Genomic DNA, 26,519 nt, shown 5'->3' on the forward strand with positions numbered 1-26,519 from the left:
CGGTACATACTTACATTACGAAAATCATTATCCTCTTGTCAATCGAGTAATAAAAATATGTATACTGTTTACCAGAAAAAAGAGGTACTTAGCTGAGAAATTATAAATTCAAATAAGCATAGAAGCTTTCCTAGGATTCTTTCTTATTGTTACACATAAACAATATAATCTATCTATTGTTTTCTACTTTCTAGGTACAGTAATAAAATAATCCCTAAATATTGTAGTCAATATTTGTACAGTAGTTATTAAGTATAGTATAGTATACTTTCATTGTAGTTAAGAAACCGGATTACTATTTTTATTTATTCAGTAAATTTAGGACTTTTTTCGATGTTTTTTTTTCCGGTCACTATTATGTAGTTTAAAAATTATGTGCCAGAAATTGAGAAAGTTTGTATAAATAAAGGTTATACGTTGTTCCCTATGCATTCTTAAAGCACTGGACAGTTTGTTATAAAACTTCGGCAAGGTATCCTTCGGACGATAGAGAAGGTTTGTGTCCTAAAAAGAAAACTGCTTGACTGCTTGACGAAACTTATTGCTACCTAGATTTAACTATTTTAATGTAATATGAATTTTTGATTCTCCAAATGTCATTGTTCTAACTCATGCCGGTTTCAACTTTAAAAATAATTAGTTGTGTATATTATCAATCTCTAGCATATTACCTGGTTTAATTATGCCAGTGCAGTAGGACAGTTGTTCTGTCCTGGCATGATTAATTAATTAAGAAACGGCTTATTATCTTCCCCTTATATTATCTTCCCCCCGATGGGTCCGAAACTAGTCGGTGCCGCCACCGGACGATCAAAACGTGAGTTAAGCCGTTTCTTAATTAATTAATTATGATGTCTCACGAAAGTTTAAACAATTTAATTGTCCTGGCATGGATTGTTTTGACCCACTGGCGCCAGTTAGTGTTTATATTATGTCAGTTGTATGCCAGTGTTTATTTTGAAAGTTACTGTTCTAGTCTACCGGTAAAATGTAAAGGCATGACTGTCCGACTGTAATGTAATGTAAACCAAGAATATAATTCGTGAATCGTAATAAGTAACTATTTGTATATATTTTGGCCGGCAACAACAAGATAGTGTCTATCTTGCTTCTATTCTCTAATAAGTTCTCAGTATCCAGCTCTAGGCGACCTTTGTCTTCTAAACGGTCTTTATCATCCTGTAAACATATTTATTAAAATTCATAATTCGAATTCGTTTTCCTGCTCCCTGATTGGTCGGTAGTTGTGACTGCATCTATAAAAATGGTGGTGGGGCGGCGCCTCCTGCATTTGCTTTCCGGTAGCCACGGGGGCAACACGTCAATATAGTATTGTTAGATTAATTAAAGACTGATACCGAATTAAGTGTTAACATTAAACCCCTGCAAAATGGGGACAAATAGAATAAGTTACACGACACTCAGTGTTTTAATAATATTTGCTGTATTATGGAGGCCAGCGTATACTGGTAAGTTCTTATTTACTTTATCATTGAGAAAAACAATCTGGAAGGCTTAAATAGAAGTGGGAAAAAGTCAAATTATCAGAAAAAATAAATTGGAGTAAAAACAAAAAATACCTATACGTAGTAAAAAAATAATTTGAAAGGCTTCTTTCTAGTTAAGATCGATTTTTAGACAATTTTTTTAATTTAAATATGTCTAATTAAAAAAATGTTAGTTATTTTTAAAAAAATATTTCTGCAGCTTATAAAGAATTTTCACATCTCCATTTCTTTATTTTATCCGGTTTTATATTACAAAAGATTTCAAATTTAAATTTCGTCAAATTAAAGTAACAACTCTATAAAAACCACTTTCATCTGATAGATAAAGGAAATAGTATTAAGTTTGTTTTAAGTTATAATTAAGTTCGTAAGCTTTAACGGCCATCGATTCTTAATTCCGTCACTACATCCTTTTATATATACATTTATAGAACTTCCCAAATTAACAAAGCTTAAATATATGAACCACAAATGTATTGTTAGGTACTTGCTCCATGTAAAATTTCATTTGACAAAATCAACTCTTATCATACTTTTAGACATTTTCCATTATTTTTTTAGTTATATATTAAGAAAAATGTTATTTCAACACAATATATATTCGGTAATACAATGTACAAAATTGTGTAATCTCGCTAATGTTATAAACGAAAGTTTCGATGGATGTTTGTTATTATATCTCCAGAACAGCTAAACGGATAACGCTGTTTGGAATAGATGTAAAACATAGTCTGGTAGAGCATATAGGCTATTAATTAATTTTTTTTTAATTCCACGCGAACGGAGTCGCGGGAGTTAACTAATCTACATATATAAAAGAAAGTCGTGTTAGTTACACTATTTATAACTCAAGAACGGCTGAATCGATTTGACTAAAAATTGGTGGGCAGGTAGCTTAGTGCCAGGAAACGGACATAGGATAATTTTTACCCCGTTTTCTATTTTTTATTCCGCGCGGACGGAGTCGCGGGTAAAAGCTAGTTTTCTATAAATTGCACTTCGACATCAATCTGAAGAGTTTCAGATGGCAAACAAAAAATTATTCGTTCTTGATCGCAAAACTAATTATTACGTTAAACCTTAACTGTAACAATTTAATTTTTTTTTCTTTATATGAGTACTCAAAAATATTAAAGTACTAAAACATTGGACACTAACTTAGGAAAAAAATTTAAAAATGTTTTTTTCTCTTATCTTTTTAAAAATATCCACGTATCTTTAACACTAAGAAAAATTTATCAATTCAACTACCAAGGAACTAAAAATGATGCATTCGTGGTATACGAAAAATCTCAAAAGCTTTAAGTTTAGAAAATTTTGTCGCATGGAATTTTATATTGACTACAAAGTATTCATATTTAATACTTCAAAAATATGAATACGAAGTCGCGTTATCCATCTTTATAATAATATCTTTGTTGTTGAAGCGCGGAGATAATTTGCACTCCGCAATAAACAACTCGAGATAAACGACAACTCTGACCCTAGATTATAGTATTATCACACCTCAGTCATTGTTAATATTCAATGTAACTTGTCACATTAAAAACTCCTTTACCTACACAATCTAATATTATAACTTAGATGTTGGCGTGTAATCCATCAATGTTCCAAATTTCATGCAAAAAAGTTCAGACGTTATAGAGTTAAGTAACTTTCGCATTTATTATTAGAAAGATGTGAACGTTTTGATTGTTTGGTAACTCCAGTAAGGCTGAACGGTTGAAAATTTTAAAACAGAAATAGATAACAGTCTACAATAGCGCATAGATGATTGTCGAAAGACCAGAGTCTTCAGTAATTGGGAAGTTCAAAAGAACGCATTTATCTTGACAAATTATATAATTTATGTTGCTGTTATGAATAAATTAAAATTATTACTTAATTAATTATATGTAATTATTATTATTTATAACATGTGATTGTTATTAACAAAATATGAGCTCAAGTCTGAAATATGTAAATTTATTTTGATTTTTTATGGGTTACTTGAGAAGTCACTGGCACAAAATTTCCCTAGTTTTCTAGACCTGCAAAACTTCCTATCGTGAAATTCATCAGCCGTAACTTAAATAAGAACATTTCAGAAGTTATCTGTTCTATGTTTTTTTAAAGTAATACTTGGAGACTCATCATTATTTCTCACAGCCGTATTGTGAAATTTTCATTCCAAAAAAAAATCTTTTGCCTCCATATACTTACAATAAAGACAAAGCCCATGATATTTTAATTGTATTAAATAGTCTATTGCTTTTGTAGTAACTATCTTACTAATATTATAAATGCGAATGTTTAGATGTATGGATGTTTGTTTCCGGAGATATGAGGAACCACTTAACGGATGTTGATGAAATTTGGCCGGATATCTCCGGATCTTGATGAATTTTGGCACAGATGTAGAACATAGCCTGGAAGAACACATAGGCTACCTATTACGTTTTTTTTTAAATTCGCGCGGACGTAGTCGCGGGCGACAGCCAGTAATTTAAAAAGTGGAAAATTTTACTTAAAACAATATCTCTTATAAGTTTCTTAACGTCAGAAGCTCATTTTATTTATATGTTGTGACTTCTTTTGAGATAAAAAAAAAGATAAAAAATGCTGCTGCGATATCTAACTCTCCTTGACAATGACCATTTTGAATATTCTTGGAATATAGATAACGTATAACATTCATTGACCAAATTATCTTGACCCCTGCCCCCCTTATCGTGTTACATTGGCTTGGTGATAGTTTAAATTGGCAATTTCGACAAGTGTTATGAAATTTCATGATAATTATTACCCGACAGACTCAACAGGGTGATGTTTTTCACGCGTACATTTTTACCCGACTAAATCAGAAGCGTAATCGTTTGCATGTACTCATATTTGTAAGAATGACAATTCGATTTTGATCGATTTTAACGAGCGAGGTGTCATTTATTTATGTTCTTACTGGGATACAGTCAGTCAGGTTTTTTCAGGTTTCTTATCAACAGTGCGCGTTTGATTCCTCAGCCAACGATATCATAAATTATTACAATTTCATATAAGTATATTACAATACAAATTACATCAATACAAGAGCGGATGATGTCTCTTTAAAGGCTTATTTGTGAACTCTCGACAATCCGGCCGACAAACGCATTCGAGTTCAAATTGAGCTCACGAGATTTTTTGTTTGATTATTTAATTTCGTTTTGATGTCCGAAATTAGTATAGTAAAAATATAAGTCTGTATTCAAATGATCTTGACTTGACAGATAGTATTGTTTGTAGTAAAAAAAAATAAAGACTTTTAGACCATATTGTTGACAAAGAAATAAATTAAGAGAATGTACCTCTAGCCAACAAGCATTTATAAAGCTGTCAGTATAAAGTTTGATGAAAACTTCGACGAAAAAAATTGAACATCGATAAAGCTTTATCTAGTTAACTAAAGGTAATTTAATATGACAAGTGAATAGTACCGACAAACACAGGACCCTCAGCTTATCCGTTCCCAAATAAAACGATAAAGACAATCCGTCCCCTCCGGTTCAGTCAAATTGGGTAATTGCAATTTGCGCTCGCCCGCTTGCCAGCTTGCCCGCCTGTCGGCAGCGGCATAAACAAATTGTAACAACATCACGGTACTAGTCCAACTAAAAACACACTTCTACAACATTCCAACTTATTTATGTATGTCTATGGGCAGGCAGCGATCACTTCACTTTTTAGCCATTTTAAACGGCCGCTCTCCCGTATATTGGAATACTATCTTCTAATCCACAGTATGGTTACCTTTGCTTCAACATTATTCGAATACGTATGTATTTTATATATAAAAATGCAATCGTAAAAGCCGTTTTCGGGATGGCCGTATGTTTAAGTGTAAAGATTTAAGGAAAATTTAGGTGACATAATTTAGCAATTAAACTCTTTAGAAACTAAATTGGTAACATGTAAGGTGTTAAATCTAACGAACTTAAGTTACGTTCAAAAAGCTTATTTCTCTAAATTAAGTAAAATCTACATTAAGGGCCAATTTTAAAATGTCCAAGTAAGTTCTGAATAAACGACTTAGAACCTATTTGTCAAATAAACCGTCAAATCGAACTATTTTCTTATTTGCCTATACGTACCTATGTACGTAGTACGTATTATGTGCCTTTTATTTTATTTGTTATTATCTAGCACTTTACTTGGATTTTGTTATTTTTTAGACAATGTAAGTTAATTACACTAACATTAACTTAATCTATTAAATGTTGCTTATAAATCAACAAGCTACGAGTAATTGTACCAATAATCGTTATCAACAATTAATTAAACAAACAAAATAATTAATAACCTAACATTATAATTGTAAGCCAATTACTTACTATCTCTAATAAACAACGAGAGGTCAAAGTACAGTGGTCGAGCTATGCGATAGATAGTTCCGGGTCTTTCTAAGCGACCTATTAGTGACTCAGTAGGTACATCTGTACGGGGATATTCCTAGGACTAACTGATAAGCTATTGCAAATCAAACACAATAACATGACACCTGAGTTTTTTAATTAATTTTTCATCTCTTGATAATTGAAGATTTGATAATCTTTTCGTATTTGTTACAGATAAATGCTCGCTGTCATGTCAAGGATGTAAGTATAAATATTAATTGGATTGATAAACCGTACCTTCTGGTTACGTTTCAAGCAAGAAATAAAATGCCCTATAACTAATATTTTAAAAATTGTCCAGTAGTTTAACAATTCGGACCAAGGTCGAAAAAATCTACAGTTCAAGTTATTTTTAACTGGTACATTTTGACTTTAGCTTCATCATCACCAACGTTTCTACCCGGCCACACGTACAACTATGGCGTGGACGGCGCCGTCTCTGTGTTTGTGACGGGAGCCGAGAAGCAGCAGACCGGCGTCAAGATCTTCGGCCAGGTGTCGGTCAGCGCGCAGGGCAACTGCGGGTACTCGCTCAAAGTCAACTCCATGACCATATCTGGTCCCGACGGCAAGGTACGGTAGCTTTGCAGCATTTTACTGATTTGTTTTATGGAAATGAACTTCCGCACTATGAATTATCTGTGTAGTTTCGTGTTAAGGCTTGAAATGACTTAAATCATTAGGTAGTCCGAACAGCATATGATTTTTTTTTCAGATCTTTTAATTACTTATTGTATCAAAATTCAAATGTATTCTCTTTTAAAGACTACTTTAAGGCACATATGCTACAAAATCATCAAACTCTTGTGTCAATTATTCTAAAACAATATTTTTCTCTGTACAGAAATACCCGTGCCCGAATGGCATTGACAAGGTGGTGCGGTTCAGTTTGCAAGAGGGTCGCGCTGGCGCTGAGATCTGCGCGGAAGAGGGAGACACGCGCCGCTCGCTCAACATCAAGCGTGCTATCATCTCGCTACTGCAAACTGAGCAAAAACCTTCAACTCAGGTATATTTCCTAGTAGACTTTTGAAATAGAAATATTATATGGATGAACTTGAGGAAGATAGGTGCAATTATTGTAGAAAAAATAAGAAAATTTGTTCGAAGATAGTCTAAACATAGAGTCTGTAGACAACTAAACGAAGTACCAAATCGGTAAAACACATATAATTGAGAGTAAGCTTAAGCCACGCGTATAAATAGATTTAAAAGAAGAGAGATGAGAGCGTCCAACTAGTTCCAAATGTAGGTTTCACGAATAATGATTGTATATTTTGCTATAGTAATGTGTTGTGTGTGGTTATACAGGTAGACGTGTTTGGTTCGTGCTTCACGGAGGTGTCGGCGTCGCAGGAGGGCGGCGCCACACTGCTGCACCGCAGCCGCGATCTCTCCCGCTGTGCACACCGCGAGCAGGGCCGCAACGACTTCATCACCGCCGTCTACAACCCGACTGCTGTATGTACTTTTCTATCTATTATTACTATTCATTAGATGTTATGGTAAGTAAAGTGTTGCTGTTCTCAAAAACCTTCGTCTTAAAGTCAACGACTGATTGTTAATTGATATATGATTTCGCTAAACTCTTGCTGTTTATTATCAGGAAATCAAGAACACTCAGGTGCTCCAATCAACTTTGAACGTGGAATCAAAGGTGAACAATGGCGTACCTGAGAAGATATCCGCCACCGAAGAGTACCTGTACAAGCCATTCTCCGTTGGAGAGAACGGCGCGCGTGCAGAGGTCCTGACTAAACTTACGCTCACTGGAACAACACAAGGCGGTGCTAACCCAGGTAAAAGAGTGCATCTCAGCAACAATCGTTGTACCATAATAAGTTCCCTATTTAATAAGGTAAAAAAATAATTTGTAAAGCACTAACTTTTGGAGTTTTATTCAATATTGTAATTTTTTCAAGGTGGTCTCAAACTTTTAGCCGGCAGTGTATTTGCTAGCACTCCTTTATAGCAAAACAATAATACTAAATTAATTTATAGGCAACTGTCCTGAGCGACGTACTATTATCTTCGAGAATCCGCACGGCGCCGTGTCTGAACAGAGCAACCTGAGGAACGCTCTCGATGCACTGAAAGAAACGAGCAAGTACTTACAATCTGAAGCCTCTGAGAAATCTGCCGGAAAATTCGCTCAAGTTGTCAGAGTAAGTAAATCTGATTTATTACACTGAATGGAAAAAATAAAGAAGAAGAAGATAACCACTTCACGGCAATATTTTTCACTGTAGAAAAAAATACGAAATATCTCAGTGTAAAAATAGAACTATAAGACAAGCTTTAATCTTGATTTTAGGTCCTTCGTAACACCAACAAGGATGATTTGATGAAGCTTTTCAACCAAGTAAAAGGAAACAGCTTAGAAAAGTAAGTATATCAACATTAATACACACTTGAAATTTTTATTTTCTCAAATATGACCGATATTTAAAACTTTTGAACTTCATAGACGAGTGTTCTTGGACGCTCTTCTCCGAGCTGGCACCGGCTACAGTATCGAGGCCTCTATTCAGATACTCAAGGGACGGGAACTGTCAGGTCTGGAAGAAAAACTCGTTTTTCTTTCTCTCGGCAACGCGAGACACGTCAATGATGAAGCCATGAAAGCGGCTGCTGTAAGTATATATAATTAAGACAAATAGATTCACAATAAAAAAATATATTTGCTAATCTGAATTACGATAGTTATACTCGTACTTCAGGTCTAACGCATTCTATAAATTTGTGATTAGAGGAAATGACTACACATAAGTGATGATGTTGAATGAAACATATTTTTCCCTGCAGACCGTTTTGGACCGTGCTAACATTCCCAAAGAAGTGTACTTGGGCGTCGGGGCTTTAGCGGGCGTGTACTGCAAAGAGCATAATTGTCATTCGAGCAAGTCTGAAGGCATCGTCGCACTCAGTAAGAAATTGGCTGCTAAACTACAAAACTGCAAGCCTAAGACCAAAGTCGAAGAGGATTACGTAAGTTTAACTAGACACCAAATTTCTTTTCGTCAAATTTCAAAACGTCAGGGAAGCTTAATTAATGACAAGAATTATTGTAAAATCTTGTTTATTTACGGTTCGTGTCTCTCTTATTAGTTGTTAATGTACGGTTGGTAACTTATTTAGTAAAATGGTTACTGTAGGTGGTTGCCGCGCTGAAAGGTATTAGAAATATCAGGCACTTGGAGGACAATCTCGTGGACAAGTTGGTGCAGTGCGCAGTCGACCACAGCGTTAAGGCGCGTGTGCGGGTCGCCGCTCTTGAAGCTTTTCTAGCTGACCCTTGTGCTGCTAAGGTAAAATACACACTTTCACCATTAATTGTCACCAATCGCTTAGTATTAGCTTTATTAGCTTTATTTTGTGCTCTAAATTTTGTTACAGTTTTAAAACAACGCAATTCTTCATCAAATATTAGTTCGTTACAAAATAAAAATGTATCATAATGTTATCTTGCAGATTAAAAAAGCTGGTCTGGACTTAATGAAGAATAGACAACAGGACTCCGAGATCCGCATAAAGGCATATCTCGCGGTTATCGGCTGTCCATGTGGCAAGTCCGCCAGTGAGATCAAGAACCTTCTAGATTCTGAGCCCGTACATCAAGGTGAGAACAGAGTACTAAATACAATACCTAATACATAATATTGACTGGTAAAAATAAGGGTCCTTCAAGAATTGAGCGTATCTCTATGCGCGCTTTACGAATGTCTATCAGCGTCGATAATATCGTATGTGTTCCCGCTGCTCGATTGCCCCTTTATATTATAAAATAACTAAAGTTTTTTAAGGAGCAATTTTTTTAAATTAAATTTCCTTGCCGTTTTTAGTGGGCCGTTTCATCACCACATCGCTGCGTCACATCCGCTCGTCTGCCAACCCTGACAAGCAACTGGCGCGCCTCCATTACGGTCAAATCGGAACGCCGAACAAGTTTAACGTCGATGACAGGTATATAGCAAAACTCTGGTTTAATGAAATGTTACAACTCTCTTGAGTGGAGGAAACTAGGAAATTACTCATCTTCATATGAAATGACTTAATATGTAAATAACATGTAAATCTTCTACAATATTACATATTAAAATAAAATCATTTGTTACATTAGGAAATATTCTTTCTACCGCGAGGGATCGTTCAACCTGGACGCTTTGGGCGCTGGCGGTAGCGTGGAGCAGACCGTCATCTACTCACAGGACTCCTTCTTACCGCGCTCCGCCAGCCTCAACCTCACCGCTGAGGTCTTCGGCCACAGTCTCAATGTGCTCGAGGTATAGCCAATGAAGTACTAAATTAATATACTTAGTTTTCTTACAAAAGTTGCAACGAAGATAATATGGTATCGGAATTTATACTTTGGGAGGTAGGTGGCTCAGGGATTAATAAGCACTTGACTTGCAATAAGCAGGTCCTGGGTTCGAATCTCGCCATGTACCAATGTGTTTTTCGATTTACATATGTACATTTCCATATATCACTTGCATATAAACATCATGATGCAACCTGCACATATCTGAGAAGAAACACAATGGTATGTGTGAAGTCAACCAACCCGCACTGGGCCAGCGTGGTTGATTATGGCCTAGTCACCCCCAACTTGGGTAGCTTCCGAGCCTCTCTCCTGAGGACGTAGAGGGGATGTTGATTTATAAATTCACTCTACATTTCAGATGGGTTAGTTGCGTCTATATTTATTAAATGGATTAATGGATATTATATGGAGAATGACATTTTATAACTTGTTTCTAGATTGGAGGTCGTCAAGGTAACCTGGACCGCGTGATCGAACACTTTCTGGGACCTAAGGGTGTACTGCGCACGCAGAAGCCGCAGGAGATCTACGACAGTCTGGTTGAGCGCCTGGAGAAGTCCAAGGACAAGGTGGAGCACGGTATCGTGCGACGCCGGCGCTCCATGAAGAGCGAAGTTGATAACTTTGACAAGAAAGTAAGTAGTAAAGTAACCTTTACTTTGTAACCTTCTTGAATTATAAGACAGATCGAAGCTGCACCAATTAAGAAATTTTATGTCAAAGTTTTGTATTGTCTAATTTTTTATTAATGTTTTCCTTGTATTCGTAGATCAAAGCAGAGTCAGTGCCGTACAACAACGAATTGGACCTGGATGTGTACCTAAAGCTGTTCGGCACCGACGCGGTGTTCCTCTCGCTAGGTGATGACAAGGGCTTCAACTTCGACCACCTCCTCGACCAGCTCATCAGCGTGCTGCACGACGGCGTCAACAAGGTCAAGAACTTCCAGGTACGACCAATGCTATAAAGCATAAGACCCTAGAATGTCATTGTCTTTTTCAATTTGATATTATGAGTCAGGCTTCAGCAGGTAGAAATGACCAGATCCTATGTCTTACAGAACGAGCTCCGTGGACACCTTCTCTTCTTGGACGCGGAGTTGGCTTACCCTACATCGACCGGTCTGACCTTGAAGCTGGACTTAGTGGGCGCGGCCACCGCGCGCGTCGACGTCGCCACCTTCATCGACATCCGCCAATGTATCAAGAGCCCTGAGAACGCAAAAGTCGATATCAAACTCGTCCCCTCCACCGACATTGAGGTGTCTGGCGCGATGATGATCGATGCGGACGCCGTCAGTACTGGACTTAAAGTGGTCACCAACTTGCACTCATCAACAGGCGGACATCTCATCGCAAAGGTAAGAACTCTTAACAGTCTTATTAAAGAACACGAATATTTCTCGACAGGAACAAAAAAAAGTATTGTCGTTGTGGAATTGTATTGTACCGAATAAGGAATTTCATTAACACTTATATGAAAATTATAATAAGATTAAGAAAGATCTAAATTGTTTTTTTTAGATGATCGAGAACGGCCAAGGATTCGACATTAACTTCGGTCTTCCTGTAGAGAAACAAGAAATAATCGTGGCCTCCAATGAATTGGTGTACTTTACTGCGGAGAAAGGTCAGATGGAAAAGGTGACTCCGGTAAAAGTTGATGCGCAGAATAAGGAGTACAAGGGCTGCTTCGACCAGTTGTCTGACATCATTGGACTTACTTTGTGCGGCGAGGTGTCAGTTCCTTTCACAGTATCAGGTAATTAACCATTTTTTCTTCATTTAAAAAAAGCTAATACCTTGAATACAACGGTGACTCTATAAATTTATATAATTTTAGGACCAGAAGCGCAAACATCGATTTCCAAATTCCTAGCTCGCTACCCGCTGACCGGACCGGCGTCTGTGAAGCTCGTTTTAGAGAAGAACAACCTGCGCGGCTATCACGTCAAGGGCGTGCTGCGTAGGGACGGCAGGGCAGGAAAATACGGAGTGGAACTTCTTTTCGACGCACAAGGCTGTAAAACTGGCCGTATACAATTCAACGGTGACGCGGTCTATTCTAACGAAGAGAAATCCTTGAGATTGGCTTTGGATTCGCCTTTCAAAGTTATCAACGGTGAAGTGGCTCTTTACACTAAAGCAAATAGGGAATATTCACTAATGGCCAAAGCTAAGGCGGACGAACTAGAGTACTACGGCAGGTTAGGGTTCGACGCGCACCGGGAAGGTTCCAACAGTGTTTACAAACCGGTCTTTGAGTATTCCTTGCCGGACAACAAAGGAAAGCAAGTTGTTAGAGTAGATGGTCAGATCATCCACGACACGAGAAGTAATGAAGTCAAATGGAATCTAAGGAACATCAACCTCGTCTTCGTCCAATCAAACGACCCTCTCGACTTGAACGGGCAGTACAAGCCGGTTCCTAATGGCTACGACTTGGATATGAAGGGCAAGATGGGTCAACACACCATACTCTTCGGCTCTTCGCTCAAGAACTCTGAATTCAAAGTTGAATTCCAAAACACTCTAAACCCTTACATCAACTTCAAAATCAATGCCCACATTGAAAACAATAGAGAGGTTAGTTAGCAGCTTACTTTAGTCAATAATATTACTTACTTTATAACATAGAAGTTTACTAATTAGATTTTTTTGGTATATAAGGTAATCCACAACGACATTGACCTGTGGTACAGTGGTGATCTTCGTAATTCCGAAAATCGTGTAACTCTAAACCAATTCTACAAACGATACGAAGACTCAAAAGAATTTAGCATCATCACTAAGAACAAATGTAAGTAGCCCTTTACTTTATGTCAAAAATAAAAGATTTTCTGCACGAGATAAACTACTTAAAACTATGTGGTAAAATATATCACTTGTTTAATATAATTTTTTAATCATAAAAAAACATGTTTCAAGCTTATTGTTATGAAATTTTAAATATATAGTTTTTTTCCTTTCAATTTGCTTTTAGTTGAAATTCACTGCCTTCCATTGAAAGCAAAAATAGAGGCTCAAATAGACAGCAAGAAAGTTGATATCGAACTGGAAGGTCAATATATGAACCGTAAAGCGGAATTAGACTTAGAGGCTAGAACTCACGTCAAGAAACCTGGAGACTACAGCCTGAAACTGAAAGCTGAAGTGGATCGCCAAGGCGTGGAAGCCTTCGCTAAAAGAGATATCGTATCCGCTGATAAATCTAACTTTGAAAACTACATTACTGTCAAGGGCGTAGGAAAATACGAACTGTCAGGAGTAGTGCTACACAGAAATAAGGCTAATGACATGAATGTAGGCGCTGTCGGACATCTCAAGATCTCTGGTGGTGGAAAGAACGAAGATATCAAGTAAGTAGACAACAAATATTGGTTATCCATAGATTTTAAATCAAAATCACACTTATTCAGTATAATATACTATCTGCAAATATGTAACTTTTGCGTATTTCCTAGGTTTGATTTCGGAGTAATTGAAAATGCGAACCTTTACTCTTCGCACGGGAAACTTTCTTCCAACAAGGGAGAATTCCTGGACTTCCTCTTAAAGGTGACCCGCGGCGCTAATGCCAATGGACAGCTGAAGTTCATCCTTAAAGACTCCATCTCCGCTAATGGACAGTTCAAAGTGACTGACAATGATGGCAAGGGCAATGGAATGATCATTGTTGATTTCCAAAAGGTATGCAGCAGATTTTTGTAATGCTAGATGCATTGCTTTATAATGTATATAATTTTATTCGCTTATTATTTTATCAAATTTCTTATTATGAATGAAATGTAACATTAATAAACAGAATCCAGTTAACAATATTCTCCAGGTAATAATAAATCAATTGTTATTTTAGACACAACGTAAAATCAAGGCCGACGTCAAGTTCGTGGTGAAGGACCCCGTGTACAACGCCGATTTTGACATCTTCCTCAACTTTGAGAAGGACAACAATGACAAAATTCACATCAGCACCAACAACAAGAAAACTGAAAAATCCATCGATTCAAAGTAAGCAAATTTTATTGTATCTTTCTAACAGACTTTTATTTAATTAAAGATAAGTTCTTGACATTTAAAAGAAATATAATCATAGTAAAACTATCAATTAAGATGCTATATAGATGAATTTCGATTAGACAGAACTAAGTAACCACGTCTTTGCAGGAACAAAGTAGAGTACGCCGGCAAGAGGACAGAGGTCAACGTACACCAGAGTGGAGACCTAGACTCCGGCAAGGCCAACGCTAACGTGGAAGTGGTGTTGCCGACTGAGAGGTGTCTCAACTTGAAATTTAACCGAGATTTTACTGAGAAGGACGGTGTAAGTTTAACCGCCGCACTCTTTAGTTTGTACTTTTCTTTAACTTGATTAATATCACTTGATATATCTTACAGACTCTAAATGGTAACGCTGAGCTAACTTTAACCGACTCTGAACGCCGCGGCGCCGCTGGCTCCAGCTTCACCTACACGGGCAAAGTCACAAACACCAACTACGACAAGGATACTTTGGACTACGAGGGTCAAATTGTACTTCGCCTGAAGAATGGCAAGAATCTTGTGAAGGCATTCACCTTGAAGAACATTCCCACTGGAGATGGAAAATTCAAGGGCGATTTCAAGGTATAATTTTAAATTCTACTTAGTACTATTATTTGTTATTATAAATTTAGATGTAAAATAAACTAGATACGTAATTAAAAGAAAACAATGATATTAATAAACAATGGTATAACCGGCTATAAATAGTTGCGGTCCAAACACGATCAGGTTGTTTTCAAGAGTGCAATGAATAGATATTTACTAAGGTAGCCTAACCCTCTATCTACATCTCCAATTGACCAGGTGGGATCGTGGTTAAGTACTCGTTCAGACGTTATAACACTCTTCAAAGCTTCGTTCACGGGTTAAGCACTTGACTGCATGCGTCATGTACAAATTTGTTTTTCGATTTACATATGTACATTTATCTGACGTTCTTGCGGTGAAGGAAACATCGTGATGCAACCTGCACATATCTGCAAAGAGATTTAAAGATATGTGTGAAATAAACCAACTCACACTGGGCCAGCGTGGTTGATTATAGCCTTGTTACCCCTGAGCCCCTCAGTTGGGATGTATATTGAACTGATGATGATGGTGACGGCAACTCTTCAAGGTTCTCATGTGTGATGTAACATTCAGATTGACGTGACGGGCAACCTGATACCGAAGCCGGCCTCGCTGACCGGCAGCGCGACTTATAGCGATAACGTGCTGGATGAGACTTACCGGCTGAAGGGCAACTACGGCGGTGATATCGGCCTCGAGGTCGTAGGCAACTGGCTGCTCAACACCGACGGCGGTGTTAAGAAGTATGTATTAATATTTTATATAATAATCCATTAATTTAATAAGCAGTAGCTAGTAAAATAGAAAGTCAGTAAACAGTAAATCTCTTTGTTTCTCTCTCTGACATTAATTTTATGATAAATGATCGGTAAATCAAGAAAGAGTGTAAATGGATAGATCTGCGACGAAAGTTATTTTCTTACTGTTATTTGGAATAATTATCCTTTGTCACAGATACGTCGATGACAGCACTGTAAGCCTGAGACTTCCGTTTGAGAAGGCTCATGACATCAAATGGGTATCGACCGTACAATTCATACAACCAGAAAAGAACGACTTTGCCGAGGTGAATAACTGTCTTGAACTCACATGTAATTAATAAAGATGACGATCTACCGTTTTAAAATCCTTTAATAATTTTGACTAATTGGATGTTTTCTCGTACAGTTTACTGTGATGGAATCAATTCAAGTTAACAGTGATGTTTACAAAATTGACTCGACCGGTAAAGTGTCCCTCGATAATGGCAACGCGGAGCTCAAGGTGCTGGTGCCCCACCACGACCCGCTGGTCATCCACGGCAACTACCAGCTTTCCTCAAAGAGTAAGTATAAGTACTAGTAGTAGTAAAGGTTTAACTTTAAGTGCCAATCAATCAATCTATACAATTGCTGAAATTAAAAAGTACCTTGTGTTATTTTGAAAGTGGGAAGTGGATATAATTCACCTGTAATTAAACTTACAGATGACGTGAAAGGCATTGAGGCGGAAGTGCAGGCTCGCTACGGCAAGATCAAACGCGACGTAAAATTGATAGTGAAAGCTCCCCCGCGGGAACTGGACCTACTGCTGGTGGCCACCGCTCCTGAAGCTGAGAAACTCAAGAAACTGGAACTTAAAGTTAACAACAAGGTAAAACAAAATCTAACAAAGGTATAACTAATATGCGAACTGGTATCAAGTGGAATATGTAAAATTACTCCGCTTATTTTTAATTTCTCCGATAGTAATATGTCATTGTGTTTCTCTGTTGTATCTAGAACCCAGCACCCAACACCTACAGTAACGTGGTAACAATCCAAGCTGACGACCGCGTCTACAAGACCGAAAGCATCGTGGTCTACTCCAGAACACAGCCTCTTTTCGACTTGAAATACACCAGCCCATCTACGACCAAACCTAGCAGGTAATGTAATATCAATCGATATTTGATAAATAAATTCATTTTAATTAACTTCGTTTACAAATTTCTTTCTTTCTGCTCTGAAGGTTGTACGTGAAAGGTGAGACCATCAGTTCTTCGCACGGGAAACTGGAGTTGAAGGTCGAGAATATCAAGGACGTTGACATTGACGTAACCTGTGAGGGCAACGTTCAGAAGGAGAACGTGAACTTCAAGGGTCAAGCCAACTCCGCTGCTTTCGGACTTAAGAACTACAACATCGAAATCAGCAGCAAAGACGACGGCAGCGGCAAGCGGCTTGAATTCCACGCTGTTAATGATAATAAGAATCTACTTAGCGGCAGGTAATTCAAAATCTGGATGTATATTAACCTCACATCAGTTTTATCACATATTGCGTCTTGGATCTCATCAAGTCTATTGGATTAGTAACACATATAAACAAAACACTTTTCATCAAGCAAGTGCTTCTTCTGCAAATCTCTGAAGTGTTATCGGTTATAGGCATCTTACTAGCATTTGTTTTTTATTGCAGCACCTCATTCATCAGCAAGCAAGAGGGCTCCAAGACTATCATTGAGGGCTCCGGATCTATTAAGGTGAAGGAAGACCAGAAACCTGCCAATTTCAAGTACATCCGCACTATCCTTAGCGACGGCAGTGAGGTATTATTTTACTATACTAATGGACACTGTTGTGATATTTGCAATTTGAATTGATATTTATGAAAGATTTGGTAGACAATTTCATTTACGAGAATTGTAAATTGTCCCAGACATTCTTGAACCTGGCAATCGGCGAGCGCAGCTACGTGGCGGAGTCCCGAGTCACTGAGCTGGAATACAAGACCTCGTACCTATATTGCGAGGAGAAGAAGCAGTGCGCTAACATCGACTTGCACTCCAAGATCAACGTCATCAGTAAGTATATATGTCTCCTTGAATAGTGGTAAAAAACCACAACGTGAAAGAAAATCTCTAACAGAAAGAGCCTCTCTCGAATAGAGCGAGACTGATTCTAGACTCAACTAATTCGATTTTCTTCTTTGGAACAGAGCCAGGTCACATCGAGCACCTCGTGAACGTGGACTTCGATCTACGAAAACTAGGCTTCGCGCCCGAGTTTGGTCTGCAGATCTCCAACGAATTTTCCGAACAAATGTTGCCCAAATACTTGCTCGACCTGCATGTCAACAAGAACGACAAGAAATACCACATGCACGTCTACTGCAAGCCCGAAACAGGATGTAAGTAATTTAAATTACACTACAGAGCCAAAAAAGCAACATAAACGGTTGTAATCCACCACATTTGATCTTCATTCATTCACAGTGATCCCGGCCGGTATAACTGTAACCATCCCGACTCGAATATTGGCTTTGGAATCCCAACTGCGCTACTCTCCGAGCGGCGTCCTTTTATTCCCAATTCATGGCGAGGTCGCTCTCTACCCCGACAAGAACAGACCGCAGCAGAAAACCGCTGCCAGAGTAAACATCAACGCCGATACGTCAGACTCGCATAGCTCCGCTGTCGCTGAATTTGGATTGAGTCACCCTAAACTTGGCGAGGTAAGAAGAACTAATGATATCTTCTAAGACTTGATATCAACAAATAAAGACTATAATTATAATAATACAAATAAATAACATAAATACAAATCCCACAGGAATTGACACTCAAAGTATATACGAAATTGGACCGCCCGCAAGAAAACAGTCTTAAGATCGAAACTTCGGCTGTACTTTCACATAATTGCTTCGGAGGCGTAAGTTTTTATTAATCAGTTTTTGTCAGTCATCAATCTTATCATATTATATAATTTGTATACATTAACGGTGATATTTATTTTCGTTTTAATTTTTCAGAAACGTGAGTCGAAAGTATGCTTGGAAGTGAACCCAACTCACCTGAAATTCACGGTAAGTTTTATTTATTTAAATTCATAAAGACGTACATGTTGTCTTACTATTTACGAATCTTTTTGTCTGATTCAGAAAGTGAAAATAACATAGTTTTATAAGATATCATATGGTATTCATAACATTTCTGCTGTTCGCAGTTTGACACACCGCTGGTATCAGTGATCAACTTGGAGGGCTCTGCGATTATGAAGGACAATCTGCAGCAGGGTGATGTTAAATTTAGCTTGCTGGAGGGCAAGCCGGTGCAGATGCATGCCGTCGCCCGCGACTTCCAGTATTACGAGTTCACCACCGGATACAGCGGTATAAGTGTTAACCAACTCATTACTAACCAAGTTTTAATCTAGCTTCTTTAGTTTGGTCTTCTTTCGTAATGATCTTTCGTGAGATGGGAAGAGTAAGTATAACAGAAAAAGGATCTTTCAAACGAGATTTTATTGCAGACGAGTCCGAACGTAAGCTGTCGATTATCGGCCACCTGCAGCCGGAGAAGCGCGTAGACGTATCCGTGGATATCGTGCTGCCCGGACACAAGAAGAGCATCGCTCACGGCGCCCTATACCTGCAGGACAATGTCGTTAAAAGCGACTACGGACTATCTAAAGAGAACTTCAACTACTTCGTGGTAAGCTATTTAAAGGCACCAAATTATTTAGTTCATTGCATACTTTTTCTGTGTAGGAACCCGCTTTAAAAGAATACTGTTCCGTACTACTTCACCGCCGGTGGAGAAGCCGCGCGGGGGGCCCTTTCAGACCTCACCCGCCGCCCCGTGCGCCCTCGCATCGTGCCCTTCAGTTGCGCTTCAGCACTCCGCGCGTCGACATACTTATCATCTTTGACATATATTTTGTACCAACTTTCATATTACAAGTCATCATCAACAAACCAGTCTTTCATTCATCAACATACAGTCCACACGCTCATCAAATACCTTGTTCATTATTTCAGATATGTGATTCCTTGAATGGATGTTGCGTGAAGACCTTCTTCATTTGGCCTAACATTAAATTTTACTCTATATTAACGATGTAAGAAGGATGAATTGTATTAAACAAAAATATAAGTAAATACTATGTTCATTTTACAGAACGCTCTGAAGAAAGATCTGACGAACTTACAAGAACGCGTGAAAGAACTAGGAGAGAAAAACAGCGAGGAATTCAAACGCACCCTGGATCGCATTAAGCCTACATTCAAGAGATTAGAACAGTCCTACAAGGAGGACCTGGAGAAACTTGTTCACGAGATCACAAACGATGAAACACTGAAGGAAATTTCCGAAGCACTGTAAGTAAAGTTAACCAATCTCAAGTCCATTTTGATAATAAAAAAAATAATAATTCATAAGTCTTTTGAAATAGACAAAGTTCTTACTAGACAGGTTTAATTAAAGGCATGGCGGTAATGGTAATAAACCTGATATGCGAATATCTTTGCAGGCACTACGTAGCCCACTTCTTGGCGAAGATTATCGACGATTTACTGAGAGTTACTAAACCGATGGTTGACAAAATAACAGACCTTGTCACCGATCTAGCTGAGAAGACCAAGACTATGTATGTTACACAGGTAAGATGAAAGATTTGAATTTAATTAAATTACCCTTTCTAGTATCAGAAAGTAGTATATGTAATTTGTGTAACAAAACCCAATCAGAGGTTCTCAGAAATTAATCGTAGCAGAAACATGGAGGGAATAAGATTATTAACTTGTATTCAACAGTTGGAGCCTCAGATCAAGGAGCTGTACGCCAACATAGCTGCTATTGTGAACGAGTACTTTGACGGTCTCCTAGACACCGCCGCGCACTTTGCTGCACTTGTCATTGACTTCTTCGAGCGCCACAAGCCCGAAATAGAAGAACTCACCAATACACTCACTGAGATCTTCAAAGGTAAGAACAATAAAAAAAAACACATGCCGCCGTTGCAAAAAGTCTTGGACTGTTATTAGATAGCGATGTGCTTCGAAGATGAGTCTGTGATTAAAGCTGATGTAAGCGTGTAAAAATAATTAGAATTTTATAAATACAAACGTTTATAAATCTGGAAAATATTGTTTGGGACCTTAATTACATTCTTTATTTATTATTGATGCCTCTATATAATTTAATGCTCAAAGATTCTACATATGCCAAAGTAAAATAGCAAGTTCTTATAATTTCAAAATTAACCAAATTATTAAGGGAGTTCGAAAAATTGTATAAGTATTATTTTTCAACAGACTTGACCAAACTACTGGTTGCTCAAATGAAGGAATGGCGCATTAAGTTGTCACAGATCTTCGAGGAGCTGTCTCGCCAGGTCAGCGACTTGCCGATCGTCGGAATTCTGAGGGAGAAAGTGAGTTGATGTTGTTATCATAAAATTTAAATCGAAATTTGCTCTTTAATTACTTTATATGTATAAATTTTCATTGTGTACTCATTAATAATCGTGTCTTCTGTAGTGGCAAGAATTGGCAGTACCAGAACAAGCAATTGGCTTCTTAAGGCAAGCGCAAGAACAGATCCGCCAAGTGTTACCTACGGAAGACGCCAAAAACTTCTCGGACGAGTTGTTCAACTACATTTGCAAGGTAAAATCAAATTACCCATCGTACAGCAATCTATTGTTACTAATTGACTATTCTATGGACCATATTTTTTTTTTATAAAATACTGGGAAGCAAGTGAAAAGAGAGAGAGAGTAAGTTACACTACACTACTTATAGCCCTACTGATAACAATTATAAAAGACTTTTTAAGAATTCACTTCACGCAATGTAATTGTCGTGTGTGTGTGTACAGAAACTGCAGCAGGAGAAGATCGACGAAGTGGCGTCTCTGCGCGTGCTGTACGAGAAGCTGGCGCTGGCGGTGACCTCACTGGTGCAGTTCGTGCGCAGCGGCCTCGCTAACGCGGGCATCTCTCTCCAGCCCACATTTACACCGGTCAGCACGCAGACTCAACTACAAATATCAATAATTGATGTAGTTACAACTGTGGCATTCAAAGCCCGTGATCAAAGCAGTCCTATAAATGTATATAAAGTATGAGACCACGATACTGTAATTGAAGCATGAGAGCATAAGGGTATACCAAAGAGTAAAGAGCAATTAGGTACTTTCTGTGCAGCAGTAAGTTAATCGGCGATTCTGTCGATATTTAAGTACGATCAGATATTTAAAACGGACTTGCTTTCCAAAAACAAGAAGGAAATGTTAATGTATAATAAACTCGGTCAAGAGTTACATTGTAGCATATGAACATTGTAACGACAAAATTTTCTTCCCATAGATGTCTCTGCCAAGCTTCGCGCCGCTGTCGTTGCCATCATGGGGTGGCGGTGCTTCTGCCAGCCTCTTCACTCAACTGCTGCGAGGAGATCTGCCGGACCCCCTGGCCATTATCCGTGCTTACAGGCCCCGGTCACTCAACCCGCTTGACGAGATCCCGGCTAAATGTAAATACCGAGTAGTAGTAATAGCTGGTATAACTTTAAATTTTTTTTATCATCAACGACTATATATCACTAACGTTAATGTTGTCAATGTTCAGTGCGCGCTGTGGTAGTCAACGGCCAGCACATCTTCACTTTCGATGGACGCCATCTGACATTCCCGGGCAGCTGCCGCTACTTGCTGGCACACGACCATGTCGACCGCAACTTCTCCCTCGTACTGCAGCTGCAGAACGGAGCGCCCAAGTCGATCATTCTAGAAGACAAGAACGGTGTTACTATCGAAATTAAGGACAACGGACAGGTAACCTTCGATCTTTTTAATGAATGTAATTATAATAGCTTCTATGTTTTTTTTATCTTTATGAAATGTTATTCAAAAATATCACAAAATAGCATCTAATTCTTTTCCTAGATTGCACTGAACGGAGCCAATCATGGATTCCCGGTTATTGAGAAAGATTCCTTTGGATTCCGGCAGCCGAATGGTAACCTTGGACTGGGCACGGAATACGGCCTGATGGTCTACTGCTACGGAAAACTTGAGGTAACTAAAACGGAAATTCACAAGAACACAAAAGAGCTTTAGAGCCCTGTTTGTTGCATGAGCATTATAACAAGTCTTATACAATCCTATATTTAAACATCGTGTTTGTCTGTCAGGTGTGCTACATCGAGGTCGATGGCTTCTATCTGGGCAAACTGCGCGGTCTACTCGGCGACGGCAACAACGAGCCTTACGACGACTTCCGCATGCCCAACGGAAAGGTACATATGTCCACATTTTTTGTATTAAGTTCACAGAATATTTATCATTATTTGACTTGTAGAGGTTTTTTAACGATTGATGTCCTTTTCAATTCTATAAAATTCATAAAAGAAAAATCCATTGATGATAATTTGGTATGATTAGATTTCGACATCGGAGTCAGAGTTCGGTAACGCGTACCGTCTGGCAGGCAGCTGCGCCGCGGCCGCCGTGCCCGAGCACAGCCACCACCAGCTGCACCACATGCAGCTGCCGGCCGCCTGCGAGATGGTCTTCGGAGGCACCTCGCCGCTCCGGCCCTTGTCCCTGTTACTCGATATTGCACCATTCAGGTAAGTTCACAATGCACATGTCTACAGCCAACCTATCGGTAGTTGTTCAATTAAAAGAATATATTGTTAGATCTAAATGGTTCCATATGTAGTTCATAGAAACTTAGAGCTTATAACATTCGTCTTATTGCAGACAAGCTTGTATCCACGCCGTGTCCGGTGAGTCAGAGGAGGCGGTGCGTCAGGCGTGCGCGCTGGGGCGGGGCTATGCCGCGCTGGCGCTGAGCGGCCTGCTGCCCGCCGTGCTGCCGCCGCGCTGCGTCTCCTGCACCGATGCCGACAAGGAGCACAACGTTGGGGACACATACGAACTGAAACTGCCCGCTAAACAAGCTGACATTGTCATCGCTGTTGAAACTACTGTGGTAAGTAGATACATTGAGAATTCCCTTGACTATTTATGGAACATTGTTTTTTCAATCGTTAGCTATACGTATTCGTGTCCCCAGGGCAACGAAAAGAACTACAAGGAGTTGCTGGTACCCCTGGTGTCGCAGCTGATCGATGCTTTGAAGAAGAGCCAAATCGGAGATATCAAGGTTTACCTGGTCGGCATCACCTCCAAGTTCCCATACCCCATCCTCTACGATACTGACCGTGAGTATACGTACTACTTATACCTTTGTGACAGGCTAGACCATCGTCATCCCCTGTGTCGCAGGCTTGTTATGACAATCTTGTAAAACCTGTACGAAAAGGGGATGTTATCATTTCGACTTGCGGTAGTTCTAAGCGCCCATTAGCTATACTTATTACTACAACTAAGTAGTATGCTTCTTTCATCACACAAAATCATTGAAATAAATAAGTAACTATTGGTAGAAAACTAAAATTATCGTTTATATTAACAGTGAAACTGAAGAATGCTAAGGTACAGTTCACGGACAAGAGTCGCTACGAGCAAATCGAGATGATTAAGACTGGTTACGAGAGGATTGATGCTGTTGAAGAAAAGGCCGTCAACCTGTTTGACTACATCAGGAAATCGCTCGGTAACTATAGACAATATTCTATTTAGGTTAAATTAAGGTAAATAAGGTACAACCTTCCAAAATCATATAAGAATTCTTTACTTTTTTGTAAATTTATGGTACATCTCGGATACTCTCGTTCTATGTTTCCAATGAGCAACATGTTATTTGAATTTTAGGAATCACGAATGTGATAGCCGGCTACAGAAGTCTGCTGGAACTGCCGCTACGTCCCGGCGCTGTCAAGCACAGCATCAGTCTCGTCTCCGATCACTGCCAGAAGCAAGACCTACTGGTAAATTGCATTATTTTAAAAATTACCTCTCCTACTTAAAATTAATTACCAAGATGAGTAGTAGATGAATTTGCAGATCACATCAGTTTTCATTTTGATATTCAATCTTTCGATGATGATTGTAATTATCAATCATAGGATCAGATCAAAAGAAATAAAAAAATATCAAAAGCTGCAATGCCCTGATATCTATTCACATAATTACATTTTCAATGATTTCATGTAAACTTTTGAAACTGTATCTTAAGCCCAAATCATTTTAACAAGTACAGTAATGAGTCAATGTGCGTCCACGGAGAGTTATTATTTTCGTTTAAACGACAAAAGCGAGTCAATTGTTGGTCGAGTTGAATAGACCACTATCCTTTTTTTCGGCTACTCCTTAGTACAAGTAGCCTTCCCCCTCCCGATTCCCGCAGCCCGCAAACTTAACTGGTCATGGCATGTAATGTAGAGGGGCGAGTTTATTACAGTTCATGAGTTGAACATATTTTCTTTTGTTATCAGTTATCTACGTTCTGGTCAGCGTTGTACAGCACACTGTACAAGGAAAGTGCTCACACGCACTCCATCATTACCAACACTCCCGGACTCGCCGACGGCAATGACAAACTCAAGAACGCTGCCGGTGAGACAAATAGTGATAAATTATACGCAATGATAACCATCGTAGTATAACCTTAATTATATTTTATTGAGAAAGGACAAGAGTTAGAGGTGGCTTAAAAGACGATGTTTTCAATGGTTTAAAAATAATTGACTTAAGTGTACTTCAATGTTTGTTAAGACAGACAAGACAGATTTAATGAATAAAGAGAGACAGGACTTCGTTGCCCAAATGATTAATAGTTTTGTGGTAGTGAAAAGCTGAATTACCAATAGTTACTTGTTCGATAATTAATAAAATTACCTCTGGTGCAGGTTACACTAAACACTCTGTGCTGATTTGTGGTGACAAGAAACATAAGGACACCGAGGCTCTGCGCGCCACCATCAAGCCAACTGACAACGAATGTATCAACTTTGTTGAATCGGTATGTCTTATTAATTTATATGAAAAGTAGAAGTAATGTTAATTGAACTTTAACACGACACACATAAATATAATTTCAGACTGACGGCTTTGTGTTCTCTGCATCCAACTACGAGGCGATGAACCCCGGCATGCAGAAGCAGTTCCTGCAGACGGCGGCAGGAGCTATCAGCAAAGAGATGCTGCGCGAGGTGCTCGTACAGGAGTGCACCTGCACTTACGTCGATCCATTCCGCGTGCGCTCCGTCTGCTTCACCAAGGAGAGGAAGGAAGCGGTAAGTTACCTTCTTTCTTACCTTATGCCTTACCTATTTCAATATGTGCATGTGAAAAGAATACAAATGATGATCTAATCTTAAATACAAAAGTATTTCTAAATCTGTACGCAGTTCTTCGTAATAAGGAAAGCTTTTTGTTCGCAGGCTCGCAGAAGGAAGTAAAAGTACCGAGCGCCATCTGTGATTAGAACCGAAAAAATCTTACCAAATATCTTTTAGTTAAGTGAATGAGCTCTAACGAGACTCGACGGGAATCATTTCAAAGCGTAAAAAACGCTTGTAATTTATTAAAATAAAAGAAATGATCTATAAAATAAAAGTTAATCAATTCTTGTAAACTGAAAATGTAAGAATCATTTTTTATTAACTTTAAAATCCAGGATTCCGTAACGGTGAAGTGAGCTTTACGAAGAGTCTTGTTGGAGCTCGTAGCCCCATATTTAGTTGCCATGTTTTTATGAATAAAATCTATTTATAATCATAATATACAAAACAACAAAGAGGTATTAAAATAATCAATCTTTGTATTAGAATAATAAAGATATATTAATATTTTTTGAGTTATTTAATTTCTTCACAACACACTCATATCGTGGTCATTGTCAAAAGAATAAGAGTAGGTTACGAAATGTTCACTCCTAATAAATTTTATGGGAACAATTTTTAGGGTGGGAATATTTTACATTAAAATAAATTATTTCGTATTCTATATTTAT

General features: G+C 38.4%; 1 protein-coding gene across 1 annotated transcript; it reads left to right on the forward strand.

Moving 5' to 3' along the window:
• Positions 1-1,302: 1,302 nt before the first annotated feature.
• On the forward strand, positions 1,303-26,314 carry LOC106711288 (apolipophorins). The gene is made up of 58 exons (XM_045683718.1): positions 1,303-1,469; positions 6,092-6,118; positions 6,294-6,490; positions 6,762-6,926; positions 7,229-7,378; positions 7,524-7,716; positions 7,919-8,082; positions 8,232-8,302; positions 8,385-8,550; positions 8,723-8,905; positions 9,073-9,225; positions 9,389-9,536; positions 9,760-9,880; positions 10,038-10,200; positions 10,679-10,876; positions 11,011-11,190; positions 11,302-11,601; positions 11,765-12,002; positions 12,084-12,826; positions 12,911-13,040; positions 13,224-13,599; positions 13,705-13,930; positions 14,097-14,251; positions 14,408-14,564; positions 14,639-14,866; positions 15,428-15,597; positions 15,809-15,920; positions 16,022-16,178; positions 16,320-16,486; positions 16,615-16,760; positions 16,844-17,101; positions 17,293-17,422; positions 17,533-17,677; positions 17,812-18,003; positions 18,089-18,327; positions 18,426-18,524; positions 18,625-18,678; positions 18,819-18,984; positions 19,125-19,306; positions 19,772-19,971; positions 20,124-20,253; positions 20,407-20,578; positions 20,908-21,026; positions 21,133-21,261; positions 21,473-21,616; positions 21,963-22,128; positions 22,224-22,429; positions 22,541-22,672; positions 22,789-22,893; positions 23,039-23,226; positions 23,360-23,591; positions 23,676-23,823; positions 24,078-24,218; positions 24,377-24,492; positions 25,000-25,120; positions 25,414-25,526; positions 25,606-25,800; positions 25,948-26,314. The coding sequence occupies exons 1-58, from the start codon at positions 1,391-1,393 to the stop codon at positions 25,963-25,965; spliced, it is 9,903 nt and encodes a 3,300-aa protein (XP_045539674.1). The 5' UTR covers positions 1,303-1,390; the 3' UTR covers positions 25,966-26,314.
• Positions 26,315-26,519: the final 205 nt, after the last annotated feature.

Source organism: Papilio machaon, chromosome 23 (genome assembly GCF_912999745.1).
Source record: "Papilio machaon chromosome 23, ilPapMach1.1, whole genome shotgun sequence".
Lineage (NCBI taxonomy): Eukaryota > Metazoa > Arthropoda > Insecta > Lepidoptera > Papilionidae > Papilio > Papilio machaon.